The following is a 26,601-nucleotide window of genomic DNA, read 5'->3' on the forward strand; positions in this document are numbered from 1 at the left end:
TGAAAATGTATGGAAGAAAAAAAGAATCTGTTCCCTTAAGCTCTGGAGAGTCCAACCTCCTTCCAAGCACTTTCCCTCACTCCTTGTTTGCATCCCTCTCCTCTGTTGCCCCTTATATCCACTAATCTTCATCTTTTATGAGCCATGTGAATTTCTGCCTGTCCTTCCAGGTCTTCTTTTAAAAAGCTAATTTCTTCCAAAAAGCCTTTTCTATGAGCACTCCACAAAATGTATTCTGTTTTGAGGCAAACCAACAATTGGGGTCTTATATGTGTACCAAATATGTATTCTCAGCATCTGAATCAGGCTGCAAGTTTTTTGGAACAGAGACTGAGTCTTGTTTATACGGTTTAATTACTCAGAACATACTGATGACACATGATATAAAAATATACAAACCTGTGTGCACAGTGCCTTCCAGTAGGTGAGGCAAAGGGTTATACTGCCTTGCAGCTAATAAAGAATAAACTCACATGCACTTTAAATGGAAAGATTCAGATCTGCTTCTTGAACAAACCTGTGCAACTCTTTTGCTCTAATTATAGTCTTTTCTATGGCATGCAACACTATCCCAAGTGCTTCACATATTTTTTCTTCCCAAAACCCCTGTGAAGTGGGTCCTTATTCATGTAATACACTGGGGACTGAGCCAGAAAGATTAAGATTGAAAGTATCAATTCATTTTGGGTGCCTAATTTGAACATGCAACCCCTGGCTTTTCAGAGTGCTTGTAAATAGTGGGCACCTATACAGGTGCAGGGAGGCTGCTCCGATGTGCTGTAATTACAGTGCTTTGGAGCAGACTTGATTAATCATGCTCCATCAGACTCCATGGTAATTACCATGCTCCATCAGACTCCAACGCAATGTGCATCAGCATCCCTGCACTGAAAAATGGTGATGGGGTACTTTAACTAAAGCTTGTTCAACAAGCTTTAGTTAAAGTGCCCCCACTGCCATTTTTCAGTGTGGGGACACTGATACACATGACACTTCAGGTGCTTTAATTAGAGTGGCTCATGGAGCTGTTCTAATCAAAGCGCCCCCCCCGAGCACGCGTATAAACGTCCACAGATATTCAAAGCAGGGCTCTTGTTGAGTTTAGTTGTAACTCCAACAGCTTGACATTTCTATAAGTCAGGTCCCAGGGTCTCAAGTTGGGCATCCAGAAAATGAGAAGCAAAGAATTAGCTACAACCTGTGAAATGTTTACTTTAAGTGACTTACCTACTGTCACAACAGAATTCAGACTCACATAAAATTCAACACTCCTAGGTAGTATTTAACTACTTTAACAATGCAAACCTACCTTTCCCATCTTGAACTTCAATACCCCATTTATTCCAGACCCTCCAACTTACACAAGCAGGGCTGGACTCTTTAGATCTACTAACCAGCTCACTGAACACTGAGCTAGTGGAAAAACTGATAACAATAGGTTATCATGCTCTATGTGGAGCAACACTAGAGATAAATGAGACATGCATGTTACCAGTGAGTTTTACAGCTATTTGCTGATAGCAGAGGAATGGGGAAATCCATGGATATTGGGTTCTATTGTAAGCTGTGAAGAAAACACATAAGGCATTTATACATATGCTCTGGGAGTGGGAGGGCACTTTCATTACAGCAGCTCCAAGGCTTGTTCAGCGAGCTTTAGTTGAAGCACCCCCTCCACCATTTTGAAGTGCAGAGATGCTGATACACAAGAAAGTGGAGGCTGCTGGAGTGCGATAATCACCACGTACTGTAATTACAGTGCATTGGACCAGCCTCACTGCTTGTGCATAGGTGCCCATACTCCTCCATCCATTTCCACCAAGCACAAACATTTTTGTTCTGTTACCTCTGGCCATCCTTTATCCCATTCCTTTCTCTCTCTCACCTGAGATCTTTTTTCTTTATGTAACTTGTAGAAGTCTGCACTCCTCATGATTCTCATCCTACTACCCAAATATGTCCTTTTTTCACCTTTTTGGACTCTTGAAACTGAAGCTATAGGGACTCTGTATATTAGAGAAATTCATGTTATTATATTCTTGATTCTCTTGTGCTTCTGATACAGCAATCTGTGACATTTTGTCAGCTAGTCTCCCTCATCTGCTCTTTCTTCACACACCTCCTTGCTGGGCCCATGCTGACCTGTGCAGGTATGGGGTAGTCTGGTTCCAGCAAGCAAGCATGGGACAAAGCAGGAGCCAAGGAGTTCCTGGCACTCAGTGCCTTCACACTGGATCCCAAGCCAACATATGCATCATGCAGAGGCACTAGTCAGCACAGGTCCTGGCCAGGGATGCCCCAGCTCCTATACCTCTGTGCTGCACCATGCCAGAACCAGCATTGGCTAAGTGCCTCTGAAATGGCACTATTTAAAGCTACCTTTTGTTGCAGCCATTGATGTGGTGTAGAGAAAGAGTAGTAATGGTCAACAAACAGACATCTATGCCACCATAAAAATTCTTATGGAGACACAAATGCTACATCAGATGATGTCTGTTTCTCTCCAGAGTCTGTCATTGTCTCCCTGGCTTCTTCTGTCAGGCACTGCCCAGCAAGACCAAGTCCCTACTCTAAATTCAGTTCCTTGGTAGCTCCAATTTCCCTCCCTCAACCTCTTATTCCCTTACCCAGTGGTTTTAAAGTCCCATTCTCCCAAATTTCTAATCCCAATCCCAGTCTTTTTGCTCAGCCACTCCCAGTCTCCCTTAACCTAATTTCCTTCTCTCTTGTCTACCCGTCTCCAGTCCTAGTGCACCCTCCCAACAGCTGTTTTTCCCTATGCAGTCTGGCCTCAACAGGGAGGTCACTGAGAACACAGGAGAACAGATCTTTGGCCTCAATTCTGGTGCCTTGAAAAAAAGTTAGAACCAAAATTGCAGGGAAACACCTGCCCAGGCCTGTACTGCAGTATACTGGGTATGGACAGAATCGTTAAGTGATTTAGATGCAAAACTCTAGGGAATCTTTTCTCAGCATGAATGAACTGTGATTTTTAAAAGGCTTATAAACTGGAGAAATTTAATCAGATGTTCATTTGCCTTTTTGTGCTCTCATTCCTAACATGAATGCCACCTCCTAACTAATTTCACATTCCTGCTTGAAGGCAGGGGAACACCACCACTTTTTAATAACGAGATTGCTGATTTTTTTTAATGCAGGAGAAAACTAGCTTTATCTTTGGAAAGGTCCTAACCATTTTTATAAAATAGTTAGCCTGAGCAGGCAAACAATGTGGAAAACATCAGCTCAAATAGTTACAGTTTGACAAAATTACAATAACTGATTATGGTTCTTACAATGGGAAGTGCTCAACAATCTTAATAGACAGTGTTACCAGGTCAGCCTATAATAAATGTGCTTTTATGTTGACAAATCTATTCTTGACACTGAATAATTGACTATAAAAGGAGATACACAACTTCATTATATAGTATTAAAATACACGTATGTTTTATAGACTGTAAAACTACATTCCTAGAGTTAATTTTATTTACCCATCAAGTAAGACTGGACATCCGAAAGGAGTGGCCACCTATATCTTGTTCTTCTGCTTGTAAGATAGTCTTGAACAACCAGTGCCATTTCTGACCAAAATAACTAACACATCTTTTGGAGAAGGAATCTTACACTTCTTCTTCAGAACATACAATAGCTCAACCAACACCAAAAATCTTGAAATCTCTACTACATTAAGACACTGAACTATACATGTTGCACCTGTTGCTCCTTCTGAGGAGAAGATGATAGAACAAAAGAGAATGACAGCTGTTAGTCACTTTTCTTATTGTACTACAAGATATTATGTGGTATAAGGACTATATAAAATAGTGTACAACTACTTTAACTATGTTTTAAATTTGCCTAAAATTGAAGTAAAAATTAAAATCCTGAACTGAAGCTCATTTTGAAACAGACACACACACACACACACATACTGCATTACATGTACTTGGCAATACAGTATACAACATTAAAACACTGTCAGATTTTGGTCCTTTCTAACTCATCAGGATCTCAAGACTTGTCTGGGAAATGTCACAGGCCAAATTCTGGCAGATACTCCCATGCTCATTCTGCTATCCTAAATGCATTTTTTCAGTAACTTTATCTAGCAAGACACAAGACATTTTAATTGCTTGTAAAAAGGTCCTTATGTACACTTACATGTAAGAAAAACTAACAATTTCAATAAATTGTAGGTTTTGTCTAATTAACCCATACACAGCTCTGACCTTTAAAATATATGAAACTTTACCAATAAACATTTTAATATTAAAAGACTTTGTGTGTCAACTTAATACAGTTTCTATTATTTGATTCATCTTTGTCATTTGTGAACAGTAACTTCCTGGAGGTTTAGTTTACTGTTTAGAAAATTGCTTTCACGCATCCTGGACATTTCTACTTTAAAAAAAAAAAAAAAGCTTTATGAAAATCTAAACAAGAGTTGGGACCAAGGTTCCCTCTAAGGTGTGCACATGCGCGGCCGCACACAACTGGAAGAGTGGCCACACACAGCCTTTTCAAGGCCATGCATCAGGAGAGGTAGGGGCAGGAGCCTGGCGTGGGCTCCGCCAGCTCTGGGGAAGTGCTCTGCTCCCCCACATCAGGGCCGGGGAGTGGAGCACTTCCCTGGAGCTGGCAGAGCCTGCGCCAGCCTCCATCCCTGACTTGTCTCACCTTGAGAAGGAGCCGCTGCCCGCCCCAAGTGAGGCTCCCCTGGCTCTGGACACTGTGGGACATGCCCCACAAGGCCATGCAAGGGAGCAGAGCAGTGTCCTGGAGCTGGTGGAGCCTCACTTGGGGCAGGCAGCAGCTCCTCCCTGAGGTGAGGCAAGGCAGGGATGGCAGCTGGCGCTGGCTCCGCAGGCTCCAGGGAAGTGCTCCATTCCCCAGCTCTGATGTGGGGGAGTGGAGCACTTCCCCAGAGCTGGCGGAGCCTGCGCCAGCTCCTGGCTCCGGCCCCTGGCCCCCAGCCTAGGCTCTAGCCTCTGGCCCCAGCCCCCAGCCTCTGGCCCTGACCTCAGTCTCTGGCCCCCTGGCTCCAGCCTCTGGCCCTCAGCCCCAGCCTCCAGCTCCTGGCCCCCTTCGCTAAGTGTACCACACCGGACCGAGGCGGCGTGCTCATGGACCACTACTCCTTAGAGGGAACATTGGTTGGGACCCATATGAAAAAGAGTAAAACAAACTTACTGTTTCTAGGGCCATTACACGATCCTGCAAATAAAACAGAACATGTAATTAGAAGGTAAGGAGAACAAATAAAACATATGTTGAATGTGATGAAAAAATATCATTTTGTTTTTACTGATATAAGAAGTTAGGATCTTCTGTACAAAACGTTATTATATAATGTAGCAATATAGCGATACTATATAATACTATACAAGCCTATTTATTCCAGTATCCATCTCATTTCTTACACTTACTTCAAAGGAAGGTGCTAGAAGACTTGGAAGAATGTATACAGAAGGAAAGTTTCTTCCTTCCTGCCATTAGAAGCCAACTTAGGACTTAAAACAAGACAGTTAGTACTGCTTTGAAAATGTATTTACTGTTATTATTTTAAGTATTTTTTTAACCACTCCCTTTGTGAACCTGCTAAGCTCATGGTCTCGGCGATGTCTTGCAGCAATGAGCTCTGATATCTAATTGTGTTTTGAAAAGTATTTCATTTCATCAGCTTTAAATTTGTCCACTTCCATTTCTATTAAATGCTCCCTTACCTTTCTTGTATAGGATTATAATCAGATATTTATCAGGTCCTCTTATTTGTCTCCTCTTAATTTAAATTTTTCAAATTTTTTCAAATTATTCATATGAGAATGTCTCCATGTTTTTCCTCATTTTCATTGTTTATAAAGGTTAAGCCAAACCAAATATAATATTTCAAAGGAGTATTGGTTTTACTAAGGAACTGATTTGGATTGATTTTAATAAAAAAAATTATTATATTTTCAGTATTGCTTCTTCTCTCTCATGAATCCTGATATTTTGTTTGTTTTTTGATCAATGCTGAATGCTAAACAGAAGGCTTCATTGCCTGTGATGTGACAGTTTTCAAGAGTTCATCATTTTTGCATCTATTCAAGATGTGGTTTACAAAGCTAAAAAATAAAATTATGTAAGCTAGCCAGAAGAGTAGAATTAAAGAATGACTATCATCATTTTAGTAGGGATAAAAACAAAATCTAACACACACAAAAGGAAGACTCAAAATATTTGTCAAGTATTTGTCAATAATCAAGTAAAGGCATGCAATTGAAAAGAGAGAAAAAAAATTAGTATGCATTCCCATGTAAACCACCCGTAAATAGTGTCCCATTCTTTCCCCCTCCTTGAGTATGCTATTCTGATTTACAATGGCATACAGAGGTACAACTAGTCAAAATTGTGCCTTCTTTGGTGGTTGTGCATGGTGCAGAGGCAGCAGCTGCAGCCTAGCATTTGCTGGAGGATGTCACCTCTCTTTTTGTCACTGACAAGTGTGTCAACCAGCCAAATAAAACACTCTGGCAAAAAAAAAGGTGATGTCTCCCCCTTCCCTGAATATCAACAAACCTTCAGCTGTGTGCTGCCACTGCTGCTCTGCCCTTCCAGCTGTCAGAGCTGGAGCCACTGTGGGAAAGGCAGAGGAGAAGACAGGGGGTAATGCTGTACTCCCTTAGCTCGATTCTGGTGACCTCACACCAGCCAGGCAGTGCTTGGGGCTTACATCCTGTTTGCCTACCCCATCATTACACTACTGATTACATATATATTTTTTAATCATCATGCCACCTTTATTTAGAAGGATGTGGAGAGAACACAGGATTTGCTGGTAAAGTTATAATGAGTGATTACCTGAGTTTCCTTTTACCAGTGTAGTTTATGCAAGTTCCCCAAATGAAACACATTATACTGGCAAAAGAGATCTTTTGTTCTTTTGCCAAGAACATACTTCTTCCTTTTCAGAAGCTATGGGGAGTGAAACATCACCTATAGCTAACCCTTTCCTGCCAGCCCATGCACATGCCTGGTTTTAAAAAAAATTACTCTTTCCTCTGGTACCTGTTGATACATGTAGAACATGTGACTCCAGATTCACAGCTGGAAAGATTTTATATGGTACTTACTATCTCAAAATAGAGTTTGGGGCCTGCCAAAACTGCATGGCAGAAACTGGGTAACATATTGTCATTTCTAGTTACTTGGGGCCTGGTGCCCAGTTTTTCTACAATAGATACGTATTTCTGAAAAGGAAAACATTGTTTTCAATACACACATATGCACATACACTGTACAAGGCAAAAATAAAACTGTTTAGCTGGCTTGTGATTATGTGGTCTCAGAAGATAGATCATAAAAAGGGAGAAAGAGTGGTGTTAGGAATTGCAAAATTTGTAATTATTTTATTAGTATGTCACATTTTAGCACTTTATTTTATTGAAATGGCCTTTTCATAGCTAAGACAGTTATCAGCTGCTATCTATAAAAACTGGGTCAGCAGATTTGTTCCAGGTGTGGGGTAGTACGGTTAGTCCTGCTAATTTGAATACACCATTTGTGAAAAAAAAAATCTTTGGATTCTCCAGGTAAACTCCAGGAACTCTTTGACACCCTGAAAGCAACGCAAGTTCTTGAGAAATAATTGCTCAATCTTTTCTTATCTCCTTGTGTTATGAGCAATATTACTCCCTAAGACACAAGAGTTGTTGGGAGCACCATATGCAACATTTTAGATTCAGAAACCATGACTTTCCTGACCGGTGAAGACCCATGGTGATGCTGATCTTCACCATATCTGGCCTTTAATTAAAGGTGCCTGCTGACTATTTGTTATTTTGGTTTGCAAACTAGGAGTCCAGCTATATTAACACACACGTAAAACCAGAAGACTGTCGCCATTCCCTTTAGATATGGACCTTGCAAACATCACTCATGTTTTTAGTCACCTGGAGATAATGTTACTGTGATACATTCTACATAAAGCTACATCAGAACTATTTGGAAAGTGAAACTGTGGTAGCTTGAATATTAAGTGGAGATCCTACTCTGCATTAGACAATGGTTGTATTATATCTTATACAATTTGCCAACTTTCTTTAGCACATCTTACCAGCAGTCAAACTGAGACTGTAACCGTCTTGCACGTGCATACAAAGCTAACTGAGCCACCTTTGAGAAGCGTATCTTTTCAGGTATGCATACTATGAGGCAGTGTCTCACAAGAGCCATTCTAATCTTTATCAGATTACCTTTCTCCAAAAAATTCTAGTGTTTATTGATGAAAAGCTAAAAATAATGTGTCCCATTTTACAATATCTTTAAGATAATAAAGTGGAGATCAGGATTTCCAAACAGCAGGTGTCACATCCCCCATTGGCTGCATCCCCCATGGGTTGCAGTAACACAAGCCATGGGCTTCATGGACCACGCACGGTGTGACCCTCACATTGTACTGTGCATTGAGATACCTTGTCCCCAACCCTCAGCTCCCCAGTTGTACCACGCCATGAAGACATGTCAGAAAATGGGCCCCACAAGCTGTGCCACAACACACAGGCCCCTGGGGCAAGGGCAGGAGATGGAAACCAGAGGAAGGAGGAGCCCAGAGACCCTGGCTGCTGCTGCAGCTAGAGAAATGGGAGGAACATGGCATGCAGCCCATAAGCCACCAGTTAGACACACCTAGTTTAGACAATGACATTAGGATAAAATAATACTACTATAACAGTCCAAGGGGCAGAGTTAAGTCTGTGGAGCTGTGCTGGAATATTTATGTATTACTAGCTAAAAATAAAATATTGATTATCTAGACAGCCTAGTTTTTATGACATCCCTAGCTACTTACTTGGTTGGGTTTTATAAATGATGGAATAGGATAACCATGTCATCATGAGTTTTGAAACAGATGTTTGGGATGTTTTTGGAATTTTAAATGTATGTGGTATCTGAAGAGTTCTTTTGTCGGTATTATTGGGAGTTTCATGCCCTGTTTATCCGGGGGAAAAAATCTGTACTTTATGACTTTTTACAGCTCAAACCAAAACTCTACAAAACAAGGCACCCTACGAGAAAGTCCCATTAGATGACCATGAACATTTATTTGAGATGATCTTCTTGGAAAATAAAAATATTTGTAACCTGAAAATGACCCCTAGCTTTCAAAATGTGTTGTGGAATTTTCCCTTGATATGACGCACTACTAGTACACTGATAACATATGTAATGGAATATTTGTTTCCAGATTGTTTCTCTTCTGGGACTGTCCTTTCGTCAAGTATACAATAAATGAGCTGCAACTATCTTCCAACAAGTTCTGAAGGCAGATCTAACTCATCCATGGGGGCTCTAGTGCTTGGCTAGTTCCCCTTACACCTGTGACATACGGAAATACTTAACTCTTAAAGTGGGTTTAGAATAACTTACAAACACCACCACCTTATTTAACTGCATTATCTATATACAGAAAGCCTAACAAGGCTATTTGTATACACATGCATGCATGAGTTCCAGAGAATTCAATGAGGTGGAGGAGACATGAGAAGAGAGGAAGTCCTCAATCCCAGAAAGGAAATTTTTAAGTAACAAATATAGTTTTGTTTATGATTGGTCTGTCAATCTCAGGAGGTAGAGAACAGCAAAGAATGCTTAACACACACACAGACAAAAAAATGTTTCTCCTAGAGAGAAATTCAAACATAGTGCTGTTGGGTACCCTTGAGAATAGGATAGATCATCTTTACCTAGGTCCTAAGTGCTGAAAGGTTCTAACCCCCTGTGACATATACAGCCATTTAGAGGACTTCTGGGTCCCTTTTATTCCTTAAATGAGGAGGATATATATGCTGACCCAAATCTGTTTCCATGACAAGATAACACATAAGATATACACAGAAGGGGCTTAGCTAGGTAGTCCCATCAGCTAAAAGAGTCCCTGATATTTTGGCCCCCAATGGGGCAATGTTGTATTAGCCTATTATAATCTCTAATAAAGCTTAAGCAGCTGGGATAATAATACACAAAGGAAGCACACTAAACAGCTATTTTGTTTATGCTTCTAAAGGCAAAGAACCTACTGCAAAGGCAGAAAAGCCATGGTCAAATCCTAAATACAGCTAGAAATTTCTGAGCTGTCTTCAGTGTTTGTAGGACACTGGGGTTGTTTTTTTTTTTGTATGTGTTGATAAAAAAAAAGTGGTATCTTTTAGGTTAGAATGCTAAGTGATCACTGACTGTAATCACCATATCCTAGCTTTCCAAGCTTTAAAGCACCCCATGTGTTTCACCATACCATTCCCAAGATATGTTGCATTTGGTTGTATGCTCTACTACGTATAGCTTGTCATATAGTTAGAGGAAGCTGTATACAACTTTTAATATGCTTTCTTCTGTATGTATCCATTACAGTTTTAGAGTGCTAGAATGGGGGCCCATAAAGTCTGTTCCCTAGCACTTTTAATGAAAAATAATATGCAAGTTATTGACTCACATCAATCTAAAAATAATTCCTACCATTTTATGAATCAGGGCAGATGCTCAGTGCTCTGCCCTTTGTTCCAGTTGTGCCCAGTCATGTATATGTGCACTGAAAGCAAGGTACAAAAAGCTTTCTTCCATCTTGTGTCCACAAGCCATGTAATGAAGCAATACTTTTACTTTCCGGAGACACAGGTTGCTTCAGCTCATGTTGTCTTTGCCACAAGTCAATTCAAAGCAGGTGGCAAAGGCTTGGGATCATATTTGCTAAGACCAAAGGTGGTCCTAGCAGCGATGTGCTTACCTTGGTGAGATGCAGTAGGGTTGGAGTGGTGTTGTAGCTGTAATAATCCAGGAAATGTTTCAGAGGCAAGAGTTTTTTGTGATATTTATTGGACCAACCATATAGCTGTAAAAGATGGTGGGCAAGTTTCTGGGCACAAAGCACCTTCCTCAGATTAGAAAAGTAGCAGGCAGGCTAAGATAAATAGCCGGGGGAAAAAACAATGTTCAACTGTGTATAAATGAAAGCAGTCACTTGAAGAATGAAGGATGGCCGTGAAGTAGAAGCAGGGTGAGGCAAATCAGAAGCAGCTTAAAAAACAAGGGAAATGCAGTTGAATAGAATGCAGTTGAACCTAATCACATAGAAGAACAAAACCATTCAAAAAGGAAGAATCATTTTTACCTGTAAAATACTGAGAGATTAGTAGAGATAGCAGGGCCAGTCCAACCATTAGGCAAACTAGGTGGGTCACCTCGGGCCCCAAAATTGGGTGGGGCGCCAAAATTATATGCAGCAAAATAGCAGGAACATCATTCTAAATAACAGACCTGGCCAGCTACGGCTCCACCTTGGTCTAAGACCTTTGGTTTGGTTAGGGGAGAAAGAGCTCTGAAAAGATCTCAGAGAAAACATCACTAGAATTGCGACTGCTACCTTTTCAACTCCCAAGAGGATTTATGACAAGAGCATACCGCTGGCAACATCATCCTAAAAGATGAATGCCTACTCCTATGTCATCTTACACTTTATGACACTGATTTCTTACATCTTCCTTCTCCCTTCCAACCACTCTTTGAAATCTAAAGTACCCTATATTTCAACAGCTGTCTTTAAGATTTTGTCAAGAGTAAGACAACCGAAATAGGTTAGGGTTAATGAAAAGTGTGAAACAATCAAAAAAAAATTGTTTTTATTGTTTTATTGTTCATTTTGAATATTAAATAAGTACATGTAAAAGTTCATTCTAGACTTCTTATTTTCCTCTATATTGGAAGTGGTGGGGGCCTGAGGTACACAGTTCACCTAGGGTGCCAATTACCCTTGGACTGGCCTTGAGAGAAAGCAGTTAGATTATAAGGACCCATAAAGCCATTATCCAGATTTAGCCCATTTTTTTTAAATGTCCAGCAAGGTTATGAATTGTTGTGTCTATGCCAGTCTTTTGAAGGTGTTTTTCAGATTTCCCTGGAGTAAGGATCTCCTGTTGAGGATTCCATCTCCTGTTGTTGTCATGAGGTTTCAAACTACAGAAGACAGAAGACTCTTCCTTCATTTGGGGCAGTCCTGGGTGATAATCTCCCACAATTTGACACTTATGTTGCATTTTTTCAAGTTGGTTTTGGGGGATGTCTCTGAAGCATCTCTGCCCTCCTCTTGGGTGTATGCCTTGGCCAAGCATAAACGTTTCTTTGGTAGCCTGGAACTGGACATCCAGATAACATGGCTAGCCCAACAGAATTGATGTCAGATGGTCATTGCCTCAATACTCATGGTGTTTGCTTATTTAACATTGGTGCATACGTCTTCTCACTAGATTCGGACAATCTTCCGCAGGCAGTATTGATGGTACTTCTCTAACAACCTTAGATGTCTCCTATATGCTGTCCACATCTCAGTTCCATACAGAAAGGTGGGGATCATGACTGCTTGATAAACCATGAGCTTGGTTTCAGATCTGATGTTGCAATCTTTGAACACCCATTTTTTCAGGCATCCAAAGGCTGAAGTTACATATCTGAGGCGATGTTGGATTTCTTTGTTGATGTCAGCCTTCTGCGAGAGATGGCTTGCAAGGTATGGGAAATACTTAACATTCTCCAGTGTCTCACCATGGATCTGGATTACTAGAGCTGGGGACTGTTTGTTATGAGTTTGTTGGTGGAGGACCTTAGTCTTTTGAATGTTCAGCATCAATTCCATTTTCTTGTATGCCTTGGTAAAGACATTGCCAATTGCCTGAAGGTTTGCTTCTGAGTGAGCACACGCTACAGCATCATCAGTGTACCGGAGCTTAATGATTGAGGTTGGGGTGGTCTTGGTTCTGGCTTGGGGTTGGCTGAGGTTAAACAGCTTACCATCCATTTGATAGTTTAGCTTTACTCTGCTGGAAGCTTGTTGGTGGTCAGATGTAGCATCACATCAAGGAATATTGAGAAGAGTGTTGGAGCAATGATGCAGTCTTGCTTAACTCCCATTTTTACTTCAAAGGGATCTATGATAGATCCATTACTGAGAACCACTGCTCATACACCATCATGGAGCGGGCAGAGAATGGTGACAAATTTTGATGGGCATCCATACTTCAGAAAGATCCTCTACAACACTTCTCAGCTGGTAGTCAAAAACTTTCGTGAGGTCAAAAAAGGCTTATATATAGAGAGGTCTGTGTTGTATCACTGAACATGTATACAATATACCAGATTCAGTGATAGATCTATGTAGGATCCATGAGTCTGATGGTTTTGTTGTGGTCACAGTGGAGATATGACAACAGGTTTTTTGCATGTATTGTTGAGGCACTATAGTGACCTACTTGGTGGCTCTTGATTAGTAGGGAGTTTGTTTCTGATGATGAGTTGAGTGAGTTTAGAAGTTGTTTAAAAGCCAAAAGTGGGACTATTATTTTGAAGGTCTGATCTACTTTGAGTCCAGCCTGTAAATATTTCATGCATGTCCACCAACAAACTCATAATGAATAGTCCACACCTCAAGTAATCCAACATTCTTCTTATATATCCCAGCCTGTGATGGCATGTGACAACCAGGGATGCATGGTCAGTGGGGTTTTCTTTTTATATTATTGTAGGTTACTGTAGGGTATTTGGGTGCATTATTCAAAGATATGGTCTATTTCTCTACTAGAAGTGTTCTTGCTGGGTTCTTGCAGTTTTCAAGTTGGTAATGCGAGTCTCACAAGTATTCTTGTCAGAACAAATGTGGTGCCTTGGCAAGTTGAGTTATTCTAGCTTGGGGAAGAAAAAGTCCTTACATGTAACACATCTTCTACTGCCAGCTACATGTGGTTCAGTTTGATCAATATCTTTAGAAAGACCTACTCACAAATCTGTAGGTGAAAGTCTTAGAAACAGATAGACTTTGTACTGTCCTCCGAAGTCTAGAGACACAATTTTATCAGATTAACCATGAAGGAAGTGAATTCTAGAATGAAGGAACCAACACACAGGCATTGGAGTAGGATGGGAAGATCAACTTAAAAAACATCTAGAATGTCCAAAGTAGTGAGAGTTATCAGTATGTGGAATTGTCTCCACAACAGGGACAATGAAAGCCCCATCACTCAAATTATTTCAAACTAGATCAAAAAAGCAGTAGGAATTATAATAGAAACTTCTCACTGACAAAAGAGATGACCTAATACATCTTCTTTGTTGCTAAATTATAATAAATAGACACTGAGAAACTAACATATCTCTGAGTGATTTTTAATGGAATTGCTTAAAAAAAAAATCTTGATATTTTGACATTTTACTTTTGATTCTGTTCAGCATGTTATATATAATTTTAGTAAATAACAATAAGAAAGTTCAAGGTGTGGAATAGAAATTAAAATTGACTGCAGAGCTGTCATTCAAAGCATTGCAGCCTTGTAGCCTATAATGTTTTGCACATACGGCACACCACTACTATTTGAATCTAGCAATTCTTCGATAAGGTACTTGGGTTGAAATATTGAGTTGTGGCAAAAATTGATTCCATTGGCTAAGCAACTTATTATCTTATGCTCTTAATTGGGTCCTGTCATTCTAGCTGCAGGCCAAACATAGGAAGACTTTTTCCCTTGTGATGGAAAGCAAAACAAGCTAACAGCCCCAGATTCCCTGGAATAAACTCAACACAACTATATGGGGTCCCTCAGGGCTTAGTCCTTGGCCCTGTACTATTCAATGTCTTCATCAGTGACTTGGATGTGGGCGTGAAGTGTATTCTGTCCAAGTTTGTGGATGACACTAAATTGCGGGGTGAAGTTAACACACAGGAGAGTACAGAACGATTGCAAGTGGACCTGGACAGGTTGCAAAAGAGGGCAGAACACAATAGGATGCAGTACAACAAGGACAAGTGCAGAGTGCTACACATAGGACGTAAAAATATCCAGCACACTTACTGGCTGGGGAATGACCATCTCAGCATCACAGAAGTGGAAAGGGATCTCGGAGTCATAGTGGACTCCAAGATGAATGTGAGTAGTCAGTATGACAAAATCATCAGCAAAGCTAGAAGGCTGAGAGGTAATCTTGTGGTTGCCTACAAATTCATTGGGGGAGGGCAGCAAGGAATCAGAAATGCTCCGTTCACCAGGGTGCTTCTTGGGATAACAAGGAACAATGGTCACAAACTGACAGAAAGCAGATTTAAGCTGGACATCAGGTAGAGCTTCTTCACAGTGAGTGTGGCCAGAATTTGGAATGGGCTTCCAAGGGAGGTGGTGCTCTCCCTTACCTTGGGGGTGTTTAAGAGAAGGCTGGATAGGCATCTGGCTGGGGTCATCTGGCCCCAGCACTCTTTCCTGCCCAGGGCAGGGGGTCCAACTCAATGATCTTTTGAGGTCCCTCTTTCATCTGATCTTTCATCTGACCCTAGCATCAATGAATCTATAATTTTTTCCCTCTCCCCTCATCCTTTTAAGCTGATGGCCCTATAAATTAGTAAATGTAAAGAACACTAGTGAAATTATTTGTATTTAAAGTATGAATATGGGTTACTTTCCAATTCTCTCAGCTAAATATTTACACACTAATTAGTTCCTAAATGGGAAATACTTTATAGAGGGCAGGTGAGGGGCAACACCCCCTCTATTCTGTTGGAACTATGCTTCCTGCAGTAGGTAACAACAGAGTTCTGCTTGCCACCTCTTACCCATTTCTTTGTACCACAACAAGCAGAAGTCAAGTGCCGCTAAATCTCACTTCTGTCCTGAAATCTCCAAACAATGCTCTTCATCACTAAATTCACATCTGAGGCAGGGATACTTGAACAGAATCTCAGGCTCTTCCTGGCCTTTTCCTCCCCACATCATTTGTGTTGTAAGATTCTCCAATGCAATTAGCAGTTTTAAGAACATCTGATTTTAAGGCCTCTGGCACATACCACACTTAAGACATGATTAACCAGTTAATCATGCCTTTAGTAGTTACCTGGCCACATGTTAATGTAATTAATAGCATGATAAAACAAGGAATAAGCCATAAAGTTATTACACATTTTTGTGCAATAACTTTATGGCCGTCTCCTATCATGCCATTAATTGAATGTGTGGCCAAGCTGGGGCTGCCAGGGCATTTATACACATGCATTTGTCTGCTCTAACATGCTGGAAATCCGGTGCTGCATCCTGGCGCTGCATTGCATGTATTTGTATAAACAGCGAGATGCGCATCAGCACTGAGAAAATGATGGTGGCACACTTTTGAACTAAAACACCTTTAATCTGTTTTAGTTCAAAAGCATACTGTTGCCATTTTCTCAGCACTGACGCATATTTCACCATTTATAGAGATGCATGCACCGCAGTGCCGGACACCCAGCGCTGTGGTGCAATCATGTGTGCAAATGCCCCCAGTCTCCAGACCACATGGGAGTCCTTGATCAATCCCACAACCACAGCTCCTGGCATGCAAAGATGGTATGACAGAAAGCATGATTCTGAGGATTATACATCAGATCCCACCACGCTCATCTGCTAGGGGCCTAAGGGGCACATCTGCTTCATATTTGTCCATTAATTCTATAATGGACAAATATAAGCGAGACCATGCTGACTGGTCAGGATTATGCTCTGTGAGGAAATCCTCAGTGCTTTTGTGGAGGGGAAGGATAAAGAGAAACAGTTTTGCTCTATGAGGGCCCAATGAATCATGCTCACTTCACAACAGACGATTTGTTCCACAAAAATAAGATGAAGGGCTTCTGCAGGATGAAGAAGAGAACAACAGTCCATCTCCTCTCCCTCTTCTGCCTGTATTTAGAGAGTTTCTACATGATTAATTTCTTCCCATTTTGTGCAATAGAGGGACACAAAGTCTTTCAAGAATATTAGGATGGATTTGTGCTGGGATTTTTCTTGACTAGACACCTAACATTTGGTGTTAAATTTTAATACCTTCCAAGTAAATAACATTTTTAACATAAAGAACATGCTCTAGATGAGAGGGTCTTTTGAAAATGAGGCTTAAATGACTAGCTATAATCAAATGGGACTTTCTAAAACAGTTGAGAAAGCATACATCTGTATGATGTACTTTTTGCATTCTGTGGACCAGCATAATTTATGTCTAAACTTCCATATTGCACATCTCAATATTCATTTCTTGATCCTCTGTCCAAGGCTGATTTAAACTCCCATTAAAACTAATACAAACAACATTTAATTTTATAATGAAAACATTTTAAAATATTAAAACCCCTCCAGAATAGGGTGCTTGCTCTAAAAATAAATATCTCAATCTTATTTTGCATAAACCTTTTCCCTCCCTTGCCTTTCATCTGTATCTACCTTTCATCTCATCTATAACACAGCACATTAAGGGTGAACCAGAAGACTTGTTGGATTCTATTCCCAGCCCTGACACTGAGCTGCTGCATAACCTCAAACAAACTACATCACTTCTCTGTACCGCTACTGCTTTGCCTTGTCTATTTAGGTTCCAGAATTTCTAGAGCAGGGATTTAGTAATTATGTAAAAAACACCTAGGCACAATAGAGTATAATCTCAGTTGGAAACTCTAAACATTACTATAATATAAATAACTATCAAAATCTATCAGTTAATTTCCTTGACTTAAATAGAATTATATCAGGTCTCAAATTCATAGTCAAACTTTCTGCAGGATCTTGTTGCAGCGTTGTAAGTTCCTTGGGTAGGGTCTATATAATCTGCAAATGATCACAAAGAGCTGTAACACAAGTTTTTATCATTTTCCTTCAACAGAACTATACATATATTAAGAACGTGAATACGTGTTTTGCAGAGCTGGGTTGTAAAATGATAAGATTCTAAACTGTCATATAAAACAAGGAGTGTGTGCCAATTTCAACAGCAAGGTTTAACAAGCACACATCTTCCAAATGTACATACACTTTAGATAAAACTGACTACTCAGATATGACAGGTTATGGAGATTCAGGTATGCATCAGTTTCTCAACCCTCTATTCTATGGAAGTCTTAAAAAGCAGTATATTTAGACTTTGTTCCTGAAATGTTCAAACCTACCTTTGCTTAAAAACATTTCAGTATCTTTAATTCTGTCCCTTGGACTATCTTAAATAATGTCATTCCCCTTTTTCTGCCTACACTTAAAACTTATTACACTTATCATTATTCTAACACATTCCCACTTACTGATAATACAATATCATCATTACATATAATCCTTTAGCAGCTTATAAACTTTGTACCAGATGGGAATCACGCTCCAGCTAACACTAATGAGTGGTCCCTTTTCCCATGAAATGCAGCAACTATTTAACAGCACAAACCAATATAACACCAGTTTAAAAGAGGAAAGGTACAGCAGAGTATGCAGCTCTAACTACAGGCTATACAAGGAAATACTAAAATAAACCTCCCTGGACCTAGTAATAGAACTTAACTTCGTTTCTGACCCTTTGGGGGAATTTGCTCTCCCTGGCAGTCCAAAGCCCAAATTGGTGGGTTTCCATGTATACTATTCACCAAGTCTAAGTTTCAGTACCTTTTAAACAGCTGTCCACTGGACATGTACCTTCTTTTCAGCTCTACTAAGATTGCCATGATACTGCTATACTTTGGATAAGTGTGAAGGGATTCTGTAGAAAACAGTCTTGTGTTAATTTCTCCAAAGACTAAGTTGAGGGCATCTGCAACATTTATGTAACTAAAATAGCGGAAAGAAAATATTAGGGGCCCCATGATATTGGTTGGTTAAGTTGCTTGAATATTTGCCCCATTCCTTAAACTTATGATGTGCAGTTTTATAGCTACATGAAAAACATCTGCTTTACATTATCAGTCAGAGACTAGGAATGTACATTTTTAATTTTTTAAGCACATAGGGCAGTTTGTTATCTTGCCTGGCATAATCACAGTGTATCATAACATGTCCAATCCTGCAAATGAGCTAAAAAGCAAGACTGTGGGTTGGGTACTAGAATCTGAATTCTGAGAAGTATGTAGTGGCCCTTCCCATATTTAATTATTGGTTAATTTTCTATGATCTCTACATGAGTAAATAGCTCAGAATGGATTAAAAAACTCCTTGTTGTCTGGGCCTAGTCTGACACGAAAGGTTGGATCTTAGCCCAGAAGGAAAAGGAACAGGAGGGAAACTCTTTTCATCAGCACAAAGAACTTTGTCCAAAGTACTCTTTTTTGTACATTTCTATTTTGTTGTATGTTTAGGGAAAAAATAAAGAATTGACCATTTTAAAAAGTTACGTTGCTATTTCAAACAAAGTTAGAACAAAGATCTTCAATGACACAAAGGATTAACAAACCTTTTTAAGCACAAAATGTTTCCTCCTCCCCCCCTAGATGAGTAAACACCTATTCACCACCACCACCTAAAAGGGCTTTCTGGGCACGAGGACTAGGGCCACTGCAAACATAAACACTATAGATCAAGAATGGACATACACTCAACCTTCAAAATGTTGCAGGAAGTTTTCATTGCCTTGATACTGTTTGAAAAGAAGAACAACCCATAGCATCTGTTTTCTGGTGTACTGCAATGATGAAAAAACAAAGTTCCCCTCAGTTCCCCTTAGTGCCCCAATTGACCTACAGTGAATCAGAGAAAGAACATAAGAAATGCCATACTGGATCAGACCAATGGTTCATCCTGCCTGGTATCGTCTCTGGAGCAAACATCTCTAACCATTCTGTTCAACAGCTATTAATAGAACTATCATCCATGAATTTGTCTAGCCTCTTTTTGAACCTGGCTATGCTTCCTGCCTCTGCCACCTCCGCAATGAGTTCCACAATTTAGCTGTGTGTGGCATAAAAAAGTACTTTCTCCTATTAGTCTTAAGCCCGTCTCCTACTAATTTCAGTGGGTACCCCTAATTCTTGTATTGATTTAGTTGTCTGAAGAGCTCTATGCTGTTGAGGCATGGGAGCGTTTTCTCAGGTGGTCTCTTGATGCTGTTGTTTTTGATAAACAGGCTGCTGGGGTCTCTGTGTTCTGGAAGACCAACACTAGCAAGTAGTCTTCCACATTCCAGCAGCAACACAGAAAAAAAACACCTCAAATTTATGTGGCAAAGCTCAGAGAGGTTAATTGTCATTTGGACAGTACACCAGCTGGCCTGCTTAACAATCACTCCAATTTAGTAAATCTTGCCCGTGACAGGTAGAGATGCAGTATGTCAGTTACATTCCCCAAGGTCACTATAAAAAACATGTTTTGCATCTATATTTATATGCAAAATGACTAATCTCATGCCAATTTTTATCTCTTTTTCTATTGAGATTTTCATTTCTACCTGTCTCCCTTGACAAGTTCACATACCTACACTTTCAGTTCTTTTTTATCTCTGTCTCATTAGTTCTTGCTCATGCATTACTTCTCAAGTTATTCAGCTATTGCTTTTTACTACTCCTTTCTTTGAATCAGCTTCTTCAAGCATTAGTGTGTCTTTATTTTCCCCTTCTTACCAGGTCATTCAGTAGGCATGAAACCTGTTCTTTCCAAGCCCCTTTTCAGACCCTTAGCTTAATTATAGCTCAGCATAGCTATGGCTTAGCATAACTGAAACTTCTACATCTGTAATCCCCCAAAAGTTTGATGAGCTTTATTTAAAGCACCTGTGCTGCCATTCTGAAGTGCAAGGACACTGAATACATGTGATGAGGAGACTGCTGGAGCATGCTAAATAGCATATAGGAAGGATTAATCGAATCTGCTCTCACATGTGTTAATTAGCACACATCCAAGTTTACGTCTGGCACATGTATAGATGCCCAACACTACTAAGAACAGACACACAATTATTATTCTCCATTTGTGGCATGTTTTTCTCCCTACAGCCTCTGTGGAATACAAACCGCTTGAAACCAAAAGTTTTCAGTCAAGTGAACAACTGGCATATGATGCACCCCATAAGAGACTGGGATGAAAGTAAATTTTGAATAATATCAGCACAGGCAAAAATAAGGTGTTAGGTCTTGTATGTCCAGGAAAAACCAAAGGTCTCTGTATTTAAGATGCTACCTAAAAGGTGGTAAAATTAAACTACATGCGACTGAATTGCATTGATGCTGGATGAAGGAAAAGCTAAGACAATCCTGTCAGGATTTGAACCGGTGTTTGTAATGACTTATAGTATTTGCCATAGTTCCCATAGCTACCTAAACTGCTGTCCCTTCCCAGGGTCTCTCCGAACAGATTGCCCAGATATGTCATGCTTCAAGTCTCTCTCTCTCCTGGACTGAAATTCTACAGTTTACCCACTCTTAGACCAACTCCTGGGTATCAGATGGTACCACCCATGACTTTTTACCAGATGTCTAGTTTGGGTTAGACCCTGTAAGGATTTGCCTTGGGCACTTATGGCAGTTGACTAGAGTGCCACAAAAACAACTTTGAAGGATCACCACTTTTACCTAAAGGCTCAAAGTGTGCACGGTCCAAGTGTAGAAGAGAGTGAGCATCCTGCAAGCATAGCCCTTATCCAAATTTGACCTCATTACCCATAGCTCAGGAGTACCACGCTCATTCCATATTTGAGTTGGGAGGAATAGCTTGCACCACTTTCTGTATGATTTCTCTACATCTTTACAAGACTTTAAAAGTATCATATTCTTTGCTGACACACCCTGGGAATAGCCCCTCACCTCCCTTAGCCTCATATGCCCTGCACAGTGTATGAAAGATGTTTTTAGGTCTTACTGTGGTCCAGGCTTAGCCATGGGAACTGTATCTTATTTTAGCTTGGATGGACCCAGCTATTGCAGTTTTAACTCCTTTAAAACTGTGTAACTGTGTCCTTTTTCACCTTTTCCACCCAGTTCTAACCCTTTCACTGCCTCCTTTGTCTCTGTGCCCAGGCAAGCAACAATACAAAAATGAGTAGGAAAATGGAGCCAGAAATAACATAAAAATGCTATGGATATTTCACCCATTTGCCACAGTCTCCATTGCTTCCACTACCTTTAAAAACACAAAAAAATGACCCGCCCCCCCCACAGCTTTTGTTTTTTTCCCAGTTATTTATCACTGATTTATTTTCTACCAAGTTCCAGGTAGAACTTAAGTGTAAGAAGTTATTCTTCAACCTTTTCTGATTCTGCAGCTCTACTGGCATGTAAACAAAGAGTTTTGCCTTAGCTTGGATTATAAACCCTTTGAGAGTGGCTGCTTTTCACTGCCTCTTGTTCCATTTAAACACAAAAAGCCACACGGTACCTGCCCAAGTATCCCTTCATCCCAGAGACACAGTCAAGTGGTTGCATTGAAGGGAACATGGGATCTATTCCCTCCATGAACTGGAGGGACTGAAATGTCCAGATCCAGGATAAGAAAGGAAGGCATGGGAAAAACAGACTGTACTAAACAAGGGATCAATAATGTAAGCTTGCAGATTTGTTCTACATGCTGGGGACATGCAAGAGGAATCATGTTTCCTTACGTACAGTCCCTTCTTCAGTCCCTCCTCAGGGCAGTAATTAAATTGAACAATCTAGTCCTAAATTTGAAAGGTAAGTATTAACTTAGTTCCTTTTTAACTGATAGGAATGTAATAATTTTAAAAGTTTAATATTCTTTCCTATACTGCAGCCTAAATCTTCCTTTTATTAAAATGCAATTTTGCAGGATATCAGTAAATACATCTGTTGTATAAAAAGGTTCCTTCAGGTATTATAGTAGGGAGAGAGGAAGGACATGAAAAAATATTCCAGATTTTAGTCTGAGAAAGTGCCTTTATTATATGAGCAGCATATGGCTTCTTTTAAATAGAAGTTTCAATAAATTATCTGAGACAGAGAGTGGTGAATGTATAGCATCTGCATGTATAGGGCATGGTTTAAATTTCAGGCTCAGCTTGATAATATCATGACGTGATTGTGGCAGGGGCCTCCACTGTTGTGCCCAGATCATGGTGTGCCCCCACACCCCTGATTGGCTCCGGGGGCAGGTTTAGGGCCAGGTTTAATTGCAGCAGCAAGGGCCTTCCTGGGCTTGGAAGCTGCTTGTGCAGAAAGCCCTGGCGCTGGGTTGGGAAGGGGCTGTTTGCTCCTCCGGGCAAGAAAACTGGGGTGCAGGGGATTGGGGGCTGCCTTGGCAGACAGCCCTGGTGCCAGGTAGGGGAGGGGCTGTTTGATCCTCCAGGCAGGAAAACTGCGGCACGGGAGGTTGGGGGTGCCTGGGGGCTGACTTGGCAGACAGCCCTGGCACCAGGCAGGGCAGGGGCTATTGTCTCGTGTGTGTGTGTGTGTTCTCTCTCCCTGCCCCCACCCCTCCATGCCCTGGTTTTCCCACCCAGAGGAGCAAACAGCTTTTCCCCTACCCATCCCCAAGCCTTCTCTTCCCCTGTCCCTTTTGCATCCCTTTTCCCCCTCCCCTGGGCTGCTAGGCTTTTGCTGCTAGCTGGGGAATGCTTTCTCCATCCTGCAGCAACCATCTTGTTGCAACAAAATGCCATGATATGGCTGCTTGCTGGGGAACTCCCCAGCAAATGGCTATCATGGATTTCATTGCAAATAACTTTTTTTGTGAAAATTGCTTAATTTCATTATTTTCATGAAAAATGCCAAATCACAATGTAAAACAGGCTCCATGCATATATGTATTGGCTTGATAGACACAACACTTTTTTGAGAAGTTTTTTAATCTATTAAAATCTTGTCTATGCCAGAGCCTTAACCACACTGAGGTAGCTGCACCAGCGCAAACCACTAGTGGCAGTATACCATATTAGATTTCATAGATTTCATAAACATTAAGGCTGGAAAGGACCTTGGAAGATCATCGGGTCCAGCCCCCTGCCTCAAGGGCAGGAAGTCAGCTAGGGTCAAACGATCCCAGCAAGATAAGTGTCCACATGCTCCTTAAAAAAGAGTCCAAAGTAGGTGCTTGCACCACCTCTGGAGGGAGCCTATTCCAGACCTTGGGGACTCAGACAGTAAAAAAGTTTTTATGTTCAGCTTCAAATGGTCTTGGAGAAGTTTGTGACTGTTGGACCTTGTCATCCCTTGCGGCGTCCTAGTGAACAGATGTTCCCCCAGATCCTGATGCGCACCCTGATGCATTTATAGGCTGCCACCAAGTCACCCAGAGCCTGCGCTTCTCCAGGCTGAAGAGTCCCATGGCTCTCAGCCTCTCATCCTAGGGTCTGTTCTCCTGTTCTCTGATCATGCGCATGGGTCTCCTCTGGACTTTCTCAAGCTTCTCCACATTCTTCTTGAATTGTGGAGCCCAGAACTGGATGCAGTACTCCAGCTGTGGCCTCATCAAGACTGAGTACAGTGGGAGGATGACATCCTGAGATTTATTTGAGAAATATCTGTGTATGCAAGCCAGAGTTTTGTTTGCTTTACCAGCTGTAACATCACATTGGTGGTTCATGTTCATCTTGTGGTCAATCATGACCACCAGGTCTCCTTTGGCCATGGTACTAGCAAGCATAGCACTGCCAAACTTATAAATGTGCTGTGGGTTTTTTTCCCCCCAAGGTGGAGTACCTTGCATTTGTTGGTATTGAATATGTCATAAAGTTTGCATCTGCCCACTTTTTGAGCCTATTCAAGTCAGCCTGGATCACCAGCCTAACCTCAGGTGTGGACACTCTACCCCAAAGTTTAGTGTCATCTGCAAACTTGGCCAGTCCATTTCTGACATAAGTATCCACATTAATGACAAGGACATTAGAGAGAACAGGTCCAAGGATGGAGCCTTGGGGGACACCACTGGTCACAGAGGGCCATGATGATTCACTTCCGCCAACCACCACTCTCTGGATCCAGTCTTGGAGCCAATTCCCCACCCATTGGACTGTGATATAGCCAAAGCCACAGTTGGTCAATTTTTCCAAGAGGAGATCATGGGACACCAGATCAAAGTCTTTTTTAAAGTTCAGATATATGATGTCAATCTCTTCTCCCTTGTCCAGATGATATGTCACCTGGTCATAGAAGGAGATGAGATTGGTCAGGCAAGACCTACCTGCAACAAACCCATGCTGGCTGTCCCTCAGGATGTTGCCACCAGCCAGCTTGTCAAGAATGGTCTCTTTGATATTTTTTTCCAGAATCTTTCCCAGGGATTGAGGTCAAGCTGATTGGCCTGTAGTTCCCTGGATCTACTTTCCTCCCTTTCTTGAAGATGGTACCACATTGACCTTTTTCCAATCTTCAGATACTTCACCTGAGCACCAGGAATTTTCGAATATCTTTGCTAGTGGCTGGGCTATGACTCCTGCCAGCTCCTTAAGTAGTCGGGTAGAATCTGTCAGGACCCACTGACTTGAAGGTGTCCAGCCTCTCAAGGTGTTCCTTTACAAGGTCTACACCAATTCTGGGTATAAATTCACCCTCATCCTGGCCATCTCGCATCATAAGCAGCAGGGCAGTCCCTTTGGGTTGATGAAAAAATGACGTAAAGTACCCATTAAGCAGGTTGGCTTTTTCCTGGGCGTTGGTTGTCAGCTGTCCCATTTAGTTTAGCAGGGGTCCAATGTTACCCTTGCTTTTCTTCTGATTCCCCACATATCTGATAAAGGACTTTGTATTGTCCTTGATATGTGTTGCCAGGTGAAGTTAGATTGCAGCCTTGGCTTTCCTGGTTCGCTTCCTACGGGTACAGACCAGTGCAGAATACTCCTCGTTTGTGGCGTTTCCTATCTTCCATCCTTTATAAGTCTCCCTTTTTTGGTATATGAGGTCCATGAGTTCCCTGCTGAGCTAACAGGGTTGCTGTGCCCTTTTGCTACCTTTCTTCTGAGATGGGATGGACATCCCTTATTTTTTCAGGATTGCTCCCTTAAGAAGTGGCCACTCCTTTTGGACTCCTCTCCCTGTCAAGTCATGGTCCCTTAGGGTCTCGACAACAAGCTTCCTGAGCTTATCGAAGTCAGGTTTCCTAAAGTCAAGGACTTCTGCATTGCTAACTGACTTGCCAGCTTTGTGATGGATAGTAGAAGTGATCAGTTACCTCAATATATCTCTCCCTCCTCAGCCTGACCTGTAACTAGGGGGATGAAGGAAAAAACCACCTGCGCCCCCAAGCCCTGCTCCCAGAGCCCTGTAGCCACTCATGACCCGGCTGGGATTGCTCCAAGCTGTGTCATTCATGCCCACATGGATAAGGAGCATAGGGTAGTAGTCAGAGAGCTGGATAAGCTTTGGGATCCTCTCTGCTATGTCCAGAATGCAGGCCCCTGGGAGGCAGCAGACCTCCTGGGCTAAGGGGTCAGGGCAGCAGATTGCTCCCTCAGTCCCCCTCAGGAGGGAGTCTCCCACAATGACCACTCTGCATGTGGTCTTAGGGAGAGCAGGGATGGTAGCTGTGAGTGGTCCTTCCTTGCCTGCAGGAGCTAGCAGCTCAGCAGGCTCTACTGGGGCTGCAAGAGGTTCGTACCTGTTGCAAAGCTCCAGAAGGGAGGGGGCCCTGGTGCAGCAGGCCTTAGAGCAGTTGACCACCTTGGTCCAACCCCCTGGCTGGACAGTGTGGCAAATCCTAGAGTCTTCCCTTGTCCTGGAAGGTGACCTTGGTCTACCCTCGGCCTTCTCTGGGGGTAAAGGGCCTGGCAGTAGGAGTCAATCTCCTGCTCACCATCCTTGATGGCATGCAGTCTCTGGACTGCGGTCTGGAGCTCCTCTATCTGGCACCTCAGTGACTCCAAAGTGGAGCAGAC

The 26,601-nt window shown here is 41.6% G+C and overlaps 1 protein-coding gene across 3 annotated transcripts in view; it reads right to left on the reverse strand.

Moving 5' to 3' along the window:
• The window catches only part of CEP128 (centrosomal protein 128), a 366,371-nt gene that overhangs the window by 43,529 nt on the left and 296,241 nt on the right, over positions 1 to 26,601 (reverse strand). For all 3 annotated transcript variants that reach the window (XM_059723138.1, XM_059723137.1, XM_059723139.1), the window contains one exon: positions 5,194 to 5,217. In XM_059723138.1, the coding sequence (XP_059579121.1) occupies positions 5,194 to 5,217 (24 nt within the window). The remainder of the gene's footprint in view (positions 1 to 5,193; positions 5,218 to 26,601) is intronic.

The sequence above is a fragment of the Alligator mississippiensis genome, chromosome 2 (assembly GCF_030867095.1).
Source record: "Alligator mississippiensis isolate rAllMis1 chromosome 2, rAllMis1, whole genome shotgun sequence".
Taxonomy (NCBI): domain Eukaryota; kingdom Metazoa; phylum Chordata; order Crocodylia; family Alligatoridae; genus Alligator; species Alligator mississippiensis.